The 13031-nt window shown below is 38.9% G+C and overlaps 1 protein-coding gene across 1 annotated transcript in view; it reads right to left on the reverse strand.

Annotated features, from left to right (window-relative positions):
* Window positions 1–13031, reverse strand: part of C4H1orf87 (chromosome 4 C1orf87 homolog) — a 96311-nt gene that overhangs the window by 63259 nt on the left and 20021 nt on the right. Inside the window, 4 exon segments of the mRNA XM_088834855.1 lie at window positions 1491–1754; window positions 2338–2478; window positions 6095–6246; window positions 6249–6328. Of these exon segments, the coding sequence (XP_088690981.1) occupies window positions 1491–1754; window positions 2338–2478; window positions 6095–6246; window positions 6249–6328 (637 nt within the window).

A 13031-nucleotide genomic window follows, 5' to 3' on the forward strand; every position in this document is an offset into this window, starting at 1 on the left:
GAGAAATTAAACAGGGTTAAACCTCCTGGTAGTACATGGTGGTACTGTCTTGTATGCTAGGCTTCAGCATTATGTGAACCAAGAACTTCCAGATGTCCAAGCTGGGTTTAGAAAAGGAAGAGAAACTAGAGATCAAATTGCCAAAATTCACTGGAATATAGGGAAAGCAAGGGAATTTCAGGAAAACCATCTATCTCTCTTTCATCAACTGTGCTAAAGCCTTTGACTCTGTGGATCATGACAAACTGTGGAAAGCTCTTTGAGAGATGGGAATACCAGACCATCTTCCCTGTCTCCTGGGAAACCTGTATGGGGGTCAAGAAGTTAGAACCTTGTATGGAACAACTGGTTCAATATCAAGAAAGGAATATTACAGGGCTGTCTGCTGTCACCCTGTTTGTTTAACCTATATGCTGAACACATCATGAGAAATGCCGGACTGGATGAGTCACAAGATGAAATCAAGAGAGGTAGGAGAAACATCAGCAATCTCAGATATGCGGATGATACCACTCTTATGGCAGAAAGTGAAGAGGAACTAAAGAGCCTGTGATGAGGGCGAAGGAGAAGAGTGAAAGAGCTAGCTTAAGACTAAATCTTAGAAAAAAAAACAACACAAAAACTAAGATCATGGCATCCGGCCCCATTACTGCATGGCAAATAGAAGGGGAAAAAGTGGAAGCCGTGACAGATTTTCTCTTCTTGGGCTCCAAAATCACTGAGGACAGTGACTGAAGCCATGAAATCAGAAGATGATTGCTTTTTGACAGGAAAGCAATGACACACCTAGACAGTGTGTTGAAAAGCAGAGACACTACTCTGCCGACAAAGGTCCATATACTGAAGGCTATGGTCTTCCCAGTGGTCATATGCAGTTGTGAGAGCTGGACCATAAAGAAGGCAGAATGCCAAAGAACTGATGCCTTTGAACCGTGGTGTTGAATTCCTGAAAGTCCTTTGGACAGCAAGGAGATCAAACTAGTCAATCTTAAGGGAGTTCAACCCTGACTACTCGTTGGAAGGACTGATGTTGAAGCTGAAGCTCCAGTATCTTGGTCATCTGATGTGAACAGATGACTCATTGGAAAAGTCCCTGAAGCTGGACAAGATTGAGGGCAGAAGGAGAAGAGGGCATCAGAGGATGAGATGGCTGGACTGTATTACTGATGCAATGAACATGAACTTGGGCCAACTCTGGGAGATGGTGGGGGACAGGGAGGCCTGGTGTGCTGCAGTCCGTGGGGTCACAAAGAGTCGGACATGACTGGGAAACTGAGCAACAGCAACAACAAAGGACCTAAATCTATCTTCTATTTGGGTCTTATCTGACTAGAGATTTCTACATATGACTATAAACAGGCTTTGTGTCTTAAGGGTCAATGGCAAAGGTTATTTTCAGAAAGAAACTTACCTTTTGATTCTATTACTCTGGTGGGTACAAGTCAAATAAACAAAGGGAGCTCATACTTAAAGTAGCAAGATGGTCCTACCATTTCTGGAGAGCTCCCCCTAGAAAATCTCTGGCAAAGGATCTTGACTGTTGGCAACTGCAGAGGGACTTCAAGCCTTAAGAAGAGGTGGCTCAGCTGAAATTGGAGAAGAACTCCTGAAGAGACAGGATCCAATATCTTTAGCTCTTTCTGAAGTTTGTCTAATAAGCCAGAACTCAGAGGAAGAGACTTGAGTTCTCTTCTGACCAGGGCAAGAAGAAAAGTGTCTTCTTTTGTTGTTTCACTTGGTCTCTGGCCAATATCCTGAAAAAATAAACAATGACAACAACAACAAATTAACAGGGCTCTAAACCAAAGTGACTGAAGACCAATGCAAGGAAGCAGAAGAGTACTTGAGTTGGTATCAGAGCCTCCACATTCAGGCCTTGTCCTGAATAGGAAGAATAGTTATACTTGAAAGTAAGTATTCAATCTGGATGTATTCATTAGTTTATAATGTCTCAAGATCTTTTCCTTCAGGTGAGGAAAAGAGGCAAATCATTTCAGAGTACATACTCTGATAGAAGGCTCCTTAAGGTATATCATTTGTCTTTTACAAAATACATTTTTTTAAAATTATATGAGAATTTAGAATGCTAAATCTTAAAAACTAGGATCTGGGAGGAGGAAGAGGGAAGGAAGATGTGATGGTCAGGCGGGACATTTGCGGTTTGCCTGTGGGCTCCCAGGGAAGTTTCCTGGAAAGCTGATGAGACATACTGGGTATGGTATCCACCAGTCTATCTTAGACCATCTTATTATCTGTTCTACATCAAAATACACAGTTGACAAATAATATCCCTTCATCTACAATAGAAAAATGCTCAACAGCTCCTATGATACACACCTTTGGTTGGTCAGAGCTGCTCCTTGCCATCTGTTCTAAAGACCAGTCTCTAAAGTTTCTCTTGGGGAGGCCATGGGTATAGGACAGGGACTGGTCTCCAGTTGGTTGAGAGATGCAGTGGACATTTGCCTGGTTGGAAACCTTAAAGAAGCAAAGATAAATGGTAGTAAGGATCAGAAGGGATGGGGAAGAGAAGGAGAAAAAAAAAATGGAAAATATGAGTGAGACAACTAATTCTTAAAACATGTTCCCATTTCAAAAAACTTCAACCCCTGTGGTCATTGAGTCATTTAATCCCCAAAGAAGAAAGCTTATCTCAACATTAATTTCAGCATTATGCAGTTAGCACAAGTTTGATAAATAAATGGGCAGTTAGATGCATTTTCATTTGTGCACAATAAAAGGTGTCTGTGACAAAGAAAAAGTAAGCCTGCAAACACATCTTTATATGCAAACCAATCAACCCTAAATCCATGTCTCTAACCACATCCCTTATCTAATTCACATAGCAACTGAATATTTCCCCTGTCCCAAATGAACCTAGGTCCACATATCAGACTGGGGATAGCCCCTCTACCCAAAGTCCACTCACTGGAGTTGTTCAAACCAGCCAGTTCTAATCTGCTTACCCTGCCCTCATTACCTTTCCAGTGGAAGAAACACCAATAAAGGCTGTGGCCTGTGCTTTTCCCTTACTCTTCTGCCTCCTGATTGACCTTGGTGCTTCCACATGTGACCCTGCCCAGTGTGGCATACCCCCCTTTCCCTGGGAAATGTAAGTAATAAATTCTTTCAAAGGCAGTTGTCTCTTTATCTGTCACCTCACCATACCTGATTAAAAGGAAATCCTGGGTCAAATTGAACCACATGGCCACATTTAATATCAGGTCATAGAAAGGAGACATTATGAGAGGGATTCACTGAAAACTGAGTGTCCATACTCATTTGATAGTTTATATTGAATAACCTATCAGTATAAATAGCAACCTGAAGGGTTTATAATCATTAAACATTTTAAAGAAAAATCAAAAGGCTCTCTAGAGTGGGCTGAGTGAGCAGGAGTGGCAGAGTTCTAGAATAGGCAGTTGTGGAGGAAAAGCAAGATAAAACAATCAAAATGGCGTTGAAAGGAACATGCTACCAATCAACTGTGATAATTATTAAAATTAAAGCACTAACACTTTCATTCTCATGCTGCCAGATGCAAAAAGCACACTTTAATTTTATTTTTGAAACTGTGCTACTGAGTTTGCCGCTAGTCACAGATTCTTTTTTATTTTCTGAGAGAAAGCAGAGCTGATACTTCTGAGAAACAGTGTAAACAGCATATATGTATTTTTAAAAATGTATAAGAAGAGAATTAAAGAGACAAAAGATCCTAGGGCTGGCAGTGAGAAGAGCCAGACTCTGTGAGATCTTGAAACATCATATAAGCTCTCTGGGCCTCTTATTATTCATTTGTGAAATGACAGTTTGTATTTGCTGATTTCTAAGGTATCTTACTATTGCTTCTCTTAACATTTTTGGCTTTACTTACCTCCTCCTAATGTTTTCTTTAAGTTTACCTGTAATTTAGAGCAGAGTTTCACACTTGCCTGTCCTTAACCCACGATTACTTTTCTTTTAGAGCAAATTCAGCCGGTTCAGACTGCCTGCTACATCCCATACAGGAAAGCTTATTTTCATCTATATGTGAAGAATAGGAATCTAGAAGGAGCTCTGATTGGTTTACTTCTTTCACTGTGGCAGGATTCCACTTACCACTTAGTCAAGGTGGTAATGAGTGTCTCTGTACCAGGCAGCCATGGCTGCCATCTGGCCAGCCAGGATCCTACACTCGGCAGACAGAACCAATTAGTCAGGCCCCGCACTTCTCACGAGGTCTTGCTGTGACTGATGGGTGGGTGTTAGCCCTGCTGAGTCTCCCATAACAAACCTCTTGAATCCTGGGAGGGGAGGGACAAATTTTCTCCCTCTGGCACTGCAGAGCTAGTAAAGAATCCAGACCATGGGGATCCAAGAACAACTTACCCAGTGAACACTCTGCCTGTTACAGTGACTAATGCAGACATTGTATCCCAAATGGGTAGAGAGAGGGTCAAACAAATTTTCATTTATAAGAGAAAAACTAGAAACGACTTAAACGTCCATCAATAGGGGTTAAGTGAGACATGTTATATCCATATAAATGAATGAATATAGTTTGGGGATTAAGGCCCTAGAATCTGGACCTCAACTGTGGCTATGCCACTTCTCAACCTTATGACCTGGGTAAAGCACTTCTTTGTTTTTCAGTTCCTTCATCTATGATCTGAATGTATGTTAGTCACTCAGTCGTGTCTGACTCTTTGTGACCCCATGGACCGTAGCCCACCAGGCTCCTCTGTCCATGGAATTCTCCAAGCGAGAATCCTGGAATGGGTTGCCATTCCCTTCTCCAGGGGATCTTCACAACCCAGGAATTGAATCTGGATCTTCTGCATTGAGGGCAGACTCCTTACTGTCTGAGCCACCAGGAAAGCTAGAATAGTTCCTGGCATGTAGCAAATTCTATCTAAGTGTTACTTCTGAGTATGACTCTCACAGGGACATTAAAATGCTTAGGATGGATTTTTTGAAGCTGGGGGAGAATTCTTGATATGAAGTGAACAGACCAGGATGACAAAGAACATATATGTGATGATTTGTATTTGGTATCTATGCAAAAAAGAAGAGAAAGAAATAAACTATTATTTTTCTTTGTGTTTTATTTTTTCTTACTTATATTCTCCTTCCATTTTCCAAAATTTCTACATGAGTATATAATATGTTACAGTTAGAAGGATCAATAAAAATTTTAGGAGAAAAATGAGAAGTCCCCAGTGTTTGAGACCTTGCAGAACATGGTCTGAGGTCCATTGGTGAACTGGTAGCCACTCCATATTGTAATTTTTGCAGAGTTCTAATGAATAAAAGATCACAAATCCACAGGCTTTTATAGTCTCATGACTGAAAACTAGTGAGCATCTGAGTGATTTAGAAAGGGCTATTAAAATTATAAACTAAAGACAGTTATGTTAGAGTTTACTGCAGACTCTAATTCAGTATTCTACTAAAATATCTGACTGTCACTTCATTTTTGGCAGTGGTACAAAACTCCTCCTCTATATATTTGTATAAAAATTGCAATTTCATCAATTTTTGGAAATGGTACTTTGTTATCAATGAGTCATTAGTTGGTCTTAATTGGGTCCAGTTTTCTATTGCTGCTACTCTTGCTTTTTAATTACAAATTAATAATCATTTAGATCCATCATTATTAAGTTAATCTGTTGTGGATTGTTTGGTTGATTCTTAACAGAGGGCAGTGATAATGTATTAATATTTCTATCAAGATAGTTTAGGGCTGATAATTTTTTGACATCGAGACATGATTTCATCGGATTTTGAAAATAAATTATCTTTTCCTAAAATGTTAAAGCAGACAAACCCTCCTCCTCTAACAAACCCCAAATTTGCACAAGTGATGACGCACCACTGTATAACTATCATTTAGTCACAGGATAGGTGGACCAATTCAGTTAGCAGTCAGTGAAGGTGCTATATACAGAATGACCTCAAAATTCATTTTCAGATTTAAACAATGATTTTGATTGTATTTGATGCAAAATGTATTAATTACCATTAGGACAAGCATGTGTTGATGTGAGTCTATGTTTCCAACCCAACTGAATTTCCTAGCCAATTACCGAGGAAAGTTTAGGAATTTGTTACTCACTTTGCCATCCAGAAATCTACAACTGAGCGCTCCCGTCAGGAGTTTCCCGTTGTCCTCTGGTTTCTGGATGTTCTCTCGGCGCTTGCTCCCTTTCACCTCACCTGGGTCATGACTGACTTGATGATCTGTGGGATCAGTCGGAGCTGGGGGTCTGCACCGATCTGCTTCGCATCACCAGTCACTGATTTCTGGGGCACGGCACGAGTTTCTGCCTTCAAGTTCTGGTTCTCTTCACTGCAAAGAAACAAGTTCTGTACTTTGTTCCTCAGAGCACACTCCACCTGCACTAAGCTGGCATAAGAAACGGCAGGTGTTAGTCTGGTGGTGGGAATATTGATAATTTAGCATGACTGAATGAAGAAGTAAACGTTAGTTATTTGTCTAGGGATCATTTACCATAGAGAAACCATGTTATTTTCTCAGGCTTTACCTTCCTTATAATCTATCCATCTGCTCTAAAATCCTTACTGTAAGAAATGGCAGTTTCAAAGATGAACCCTAAAGGTTATTATTTATCTTTCTTCCTTAAAAGTCTAACAGGTATTTTCAGTGTTTACAACTAGAAAAAGAAGAAAATCAAGGCATTTTGCCAGCTCCAGTTCCGCTCTGTGTTTCTCCGTAATTATCTCGCCGTAAGGCTTCTTTTTCTCTCAGTAGTCCTCCATTTAATTTTAATATTAAATAGAGGGGAAAAAATTGTAGGAATGACTCAAATAAATTTATATAAAAACAAAAATCTGCAAATTATTCAACTTTGTTTAATAACTAAAAGACATAAAACAATTACATGGTACTATTTTAAATACAGAAAACTTCTTTGGAAATAAAGACTACAAATGCTCATGGTCACATAAATAAATAGAATTCTTATAGTGGGTGATCAGACTAAACATATTAAAGAGTCAGGAAGCTAAAATTTTTGACCTAGTAAATCAATTTTTAAGAATTTATATTAAGTAAAAAATGTGGAAAAAAAAATTTAAACTATTTATTAATAGATGGATGTGTTGAGTGTTTCATTCTATGTTCCTATGAGATAATGTATGGTGCTATTAAAATAGTTACAAATAATTTTAATGAAAAAATGTCTTGTTATACAAATAAATGAAAAATATAATTATCTCAACTATATAAATTCATGTATAAATACACGTGTCTTTGTGTGAGAGTGCATAATATATGCAGAAGGAAATATGTCAGAAGGAGGCCTGGCGTGCTGTGATTCATGGGGTCACAAAGAGTTGGACACGACTGAGAGACTAAACTGAACTGAACTGAAACAGTAAATACCTCCTAACAGAAGTCAGGATATTACATTATACTACGTGTAGTGTACCGTTGTTAGTCATTCAGTCATGGTCAACTCTCTGTGACCCCAGACTTTAGCCCACCAGGCTCCTCTGTCCATGGAGTTCTCCAGGCAAGAACACTGGAATAGGTATTCATTCCCTTCTTCAGGGGATTTTCTTGACTCAGGGATCGAACCAGCATCTCCTGCATTGGCAGGTGGATTCTTTACCACTGAGCTACTTGGGAAGCCCACATTATATTATATATTACACTATATACCATATTATACTATATAATAAAACTATTATTTTAAATTTCTGACATGAGGAAATATTATTTTATTATCAAGAAAAATAAATTTAAAAATAGCTATGCATTATGCCTAGAAGGTTGTATAAATTTTAGCTGTTATTATTGATGCAGTGGAAAGGACCCATTTTAAAGCGTGTCATGTAATCTGAGCATAAAACAATTGCTACAACACTTGTTGATTTGAATAAGGCCAAGATTGACATATGTATATTTTTTACATTAATTCTCTTAGTCATGGCATCATGAGAAGCAAAGAAGGCTTAGGAAAGAGCTGAGAGGAACACCTACATTTACAGAGAGAAGAACCCTAAAAGGAGACTTAGGAAAAATTCTAAGTAAGGTAGAGGAAAAACTAGAAGAGTGTGGTCTTAGCAACAAAGTGAAGAGAATGTTTCCAGAGAGATGGCATAATCAACATCTCACATGCTGTTGAGAAAAGTGAGTTCTAAAAAGTATCCATTGAGTTAAGCCTTAAGGACATCATCAGGAAACCTGACATAAGGAATTTCCTGAGGTAATGGAGGTAGATGCTAGACTGAAGTGGGTTGACAAAAGAGGAGGGATCTGAAACTAAAGGTAGGAAGTATAAAGACCTCCTTGAAGAATTTTGGCTTTGGGAGAGGAGAGAAATAGGGTGACTGGAGTACAATGTAAATGCAAATCAAAACTACAATGAGATACCACCTCACACCTGTGAGAATGGTCATCATTAAAAAATCTCAAATAACAAATGCTGGAGCGGGTGTGTAGAAAAGGGAAATCTCTTACACTGCTTGTGGGGATGCAAATTGGTACAGTCACTATGGAAAACATTGTGGAGGCTTCTTAAAAAACTAAAAATAGAGTTACCATATGACTGAGCAATTCTACTCCCAGGCATGTACCTGGAGAGAACTGTAATTTAAGAATATACATGCACCCCTATGTTTATAGCAGCACTATTCATAATAGCCTAAACATGGAAACAAACTAGATGTCCATTATCAGAGGAATGGATAAAGATGTGGTATATATACATATACTATGGAATACTACTCAGACTTAAGAAAGAGTAAAATAATGCCATTTGCAACACATGGATACAAGTAGAAATTATCATAAGTGAAGTAAGTCAGGCAGAGAAAAACAAATACCACATGATATCACTTATATGTGGAATCTAAAATGTGGCACAAATGAGCTTATCTACAAAACAGGAATAGATACAGAAGTCAGATTTATGGCTCATGGTGGGGAGGGGGGTAAAGGAGGGAAGGACTGGGAGTTTGGGATTAGCAGATGTAAACTATTATATACAGAAAGAATAAGCAAGATCCTACAATATAGCACAGTGAACTGTATTTAACATCCTGTGATAAACCATTATGGAAAAGAACAGAAAAGAATGGAAAAGACATTAAAAACATGTCTATATTATATAGCTGAATCATTTCTCTAGACAGCAGAGACTGGCACAACATTATAAATCAACTATACATCAGTAAAAAATAAAATTAAAGAAACTTGCGATGAGTTGACTCACTGGAAAAGAGTCTGATGCTGGGAGGGATTGGGGGTGGGAGGAGACGGGGACGACAGAGAATGAGATGGCTGGATGGCATCACCGACTCGATGGACGTGAGTTTGAGTGAACTCCGGGGGTTGGTGATGGACAGGGAGGCCTGGAGTGCTGTGATTCTTGGGGTCGCAGAGTCGGACACGACTGAGCGACTGAAATGAACTGAACTGAACTGAAAAGACAGTAGGGACTTTGACACATTTAAACGAAGAGACAACTGACCAAAGAAAAGGAGAGGATATCATTGATGACGTAAGATGAACCCTGACAAAATGAGATGGAATGTCACTGAGAAGACAGAGGTAGAAATGAAACCTCAGGTCAGGTAGCAGGAAGATTGGTGAGGATGTAGGCAAATTTTAACATTTGGTGACAGGAGACTGACCAAATTGCTGACAGCTTAACTTTTCTCTTTGACATACAAAGAGAACCAACGTACGTTGAGACCCAACGTACCTGTTGGGTCTCAAGAAAGGAAATGTTGGGGTAGGAGGTCTGAATTTAAGGGCATATGGCTTGAAATAGCTGCTATAAAGATAGCTGACCAGACAAAGAAGGAAGGTTGGCTGGACACAACCGAGCGGTTACTTGAAGGCTGGAGACCGCGGATTTTGTAGCACCAGTTGGAGAGGATACATGTTCTGCAGTCCTCGTGGAGATGCAAGGAAGGCAGTCAGTGAGCTTCATCCAGGGCTGTAGATTTGTCACATAGGTGTAGTGGGATGACAGTAGAGTAAAATGGGAATGTTGGGGGAGTGTATATTTAATACATAGTTCTTCAATGAGAGAAGACATAATATACAGTCCCTGATCTTAAGAAAGTTAATTTCATTTGGCTATCCAAAAATACAGGAAAAATAGAGTTACCAATTGATATAAACGTGTTTCTAGAAGTCAGGATAGTGGTTACCTTTGCAGGGAGCTATAAAGTCCAGAAGGGAACAAAAGGGGTGTTTCTAGGAATGTGGTACCAATTCGTTTCTTGATCTGGATGTCTGTTGCAAGGGTATATCATGTTTGTGAAAATTCAGTGAGTGGTATACTTATGATGTGTACTTTATGTATTATATAGGTATATTTCTACAAAGTGTTAAAGGAAATTGGCTTAAGATTTACATAAATAATATGAAATATACCTAAGTGAAGTGAAGTGAAAGTCATTCAGTTGCGCCCAACTCTTTGCGAGCCCATGAACTATACAGTCCATGGAATTCTCTAGGCTAGAATCCTGGAGTGGGTAGCCTTTCCCTTCTCCAGGGGATCTTCCCAACCCAGGGATCGAACCCAGGTCTCCTGTGTTGCAGGAGGATTCTTTACCAGCTGAGCCACAAGGGAAGACCACAAGAAATATACCTAATTGGTATATAAATAAATGTCAATAGAACGTTACAAAGAATCAGTGCTATTTGAAGTTCTTAAGAAAAATAAGTAATTATACTTTGCAGGGGTTTCAAAAATAATAGTATTATTGAGTAAGTATATGACAGCCACATTATAGTCATTTACAAACATTCATTTATTTAATTTAGATCAAACATTCATTTAGATCAGCCCTATAGGTTGGTTCTCATGTTATTCTCATTTTAGGATGAAAAATTTATGTCCAGAGGGTTTATATCATTGTCTAATTCTACCTGGCTTTGCAAAGGTACAGCCAGGATTTAAATCTAAATCTTCCTGGTTTCACCTTGACTGTTCCAGGTGCCAGTAGAGTCAGGAAAAAAAGTGTGGAAGTTAGGGAATATATGAGAAACAGAAATTAGAGGAGGCACCAAGCAGGAAGTGCAGGATTTAAGAGTAAAAATGGTAATGGGGCAAACATTAAATCTTCTGGATGAAGGCAAGGAGGGTTGAATCATTTTTGCTTTTATGAACTTTAAAATCCTTTTGTGGGCAGTCTTAGGATAAAATTGCCTGAGAACTATGAAATGTAACTGCCTGTCTGTTAAAAGAGCCATAGTGTATATAAAATTAAAAATAATCTGTTAAATCTGTTTAAAGTAAAAGCTGCTTTAAAAACAACAACAACATGCATAACACTTTAAATTTATCATGAGAAAGACTCCCCAGCTGAGAAATGGCATGTGTCTGCTGTTAGCACAATTTGTCAACACGTGTTGGTTGTTATGTTGTTCACAAACCCACGGTTCTTCTAGGCTTGTGTGCTATCTACCTGCACTATTGAAAATAGAAATTTGTCATTTCAGAAAAAGGAAAAAAAAATGCCATCAATACTATTTTGGAAATAAGACACAGCTAGCTTCCTCATATGTACTTCTAACCTCAGCTGCTGCTCTCAGGGGTGCTGTGAAGAGTTTAGTGTCATCTGGGAACTACAGCAATTAGGGAGAATGACAGTATGGCTGGATGATAAATAAATGAGGAGAAAATTGTCCAATTGTTCCCTTTCACGTTGGGCTCTTCCTGCAAACCAGCCTTTTATTAGAGCTCAGAGTCTCAGGATTAGACTTTAGTGCTACCCTCTATTAGAGCTCAGACTCTCAGGATTAGAAAGAAACATGGCAAGGGTATCTAGTAGCATCCTCTGCCCAAAGCAATGTACAGATCCTACACTGGCCCCACCTCCCCTGCAACTCCATCTCACCAGATCTCACATTTGATTTGGATTACACCCCTGCTGAGAACATCAAATCGCAAATGGAGGACCCATGGGGCTCAGCAAAAAGGTCACCAGATGCCATGTTAAAGGTCTGCCAGCCTTGGCAGAGACTTGGTGCTGCCAGTTTCCAACTGAGTACCATCTAACAGGCCTCCAGCCCTCTGGAGGAGACAGCCCAGAGTGTGCCAACATAGTGAATGGGGATCTAATTTCAGTAAATGAAAGCATGTTCTTATTTGGAAGTAATAACAGCTAATCGTCACAACCAGACTTTTCTCTTTTAAAAAGACAACAACAAAATAAAAAATAAAATGCGACTGGGGAGGGGAGTGCTGAAAATCTCACTAAACTCCATGGGGAAGCTGAAATGTAAAACTAGTGCTAACTTAGAAGATGTTGTTGTAATGGAGTGTGAGGGTGTCTTTGCTCTTTAATGCCATAGAACCATCCATATATTATCATCATTGATGTTTAGTCTTCAGAAAGATTTTTAAAGTACATTAATTCCCGACTTATGCCCAAACCCTTTCCTCATCATTTAATTATGCTAGCTAACATGCCCTAAATTCTTCCTTCTATGCCTCAGCCACTGTGTATAAATTCACATACATTTTTCATGTTTTACTAATAATCCTGAAAGGTAGGTGTTATGATCATCATTGTACATATGTGAAAGCAAATCACCAGAAAAGTTAAATAAATTGCTCATTGATAAACTGATAATAGGTAGTGATCTAGAATTCAGACCCAGGTCTGCCTGCCTCCAAAGCATGTACTCTTTCCTTTACATCTCTCCTCAATTTCACACCCATAGTAAATAAACTGTCTACTGCTAAACAACAGAATGTTGATTCTCTTTTAAAGTGTTATTAAAAAATGACACATATAAAAGTACCTAGTCCATCCTCCAACGTAAGCATCAAGTCCCTTTCTGAGCACCTAAGTAGCCATCCTTCAGCGTTGATTTGTACCTTTCCAGGGACAAGGGGGTTCATCACTCCTAAAGTTATTTCTAAAGTATCCCATTTCTCTCATCATAGCCCTGAGCCACATTCTGACATCAATGAATATAACTGAACTGTATTTTTAATGGCATTTACTCTATACTGCTTTACGGAATAAAAATAATGTCTCAAATTGGGGTCATTTTGGATGCA

The sequence above is a fragment of the Moschus berezovskii genome, chromosome 4 (genome assembly GCF_049115385.1).
Source record: "Moschus berezovskii isolate FMDL1 chromosome 4, NW_MosBer_1.0, whole genome shotgun sequence".
Taxonomy (NCBI): Eukaryota; Metazoa; Chordata; class Mammalia; order Artiodactyla; family Moschidae; genus Moschus; species Moschus berezovskii.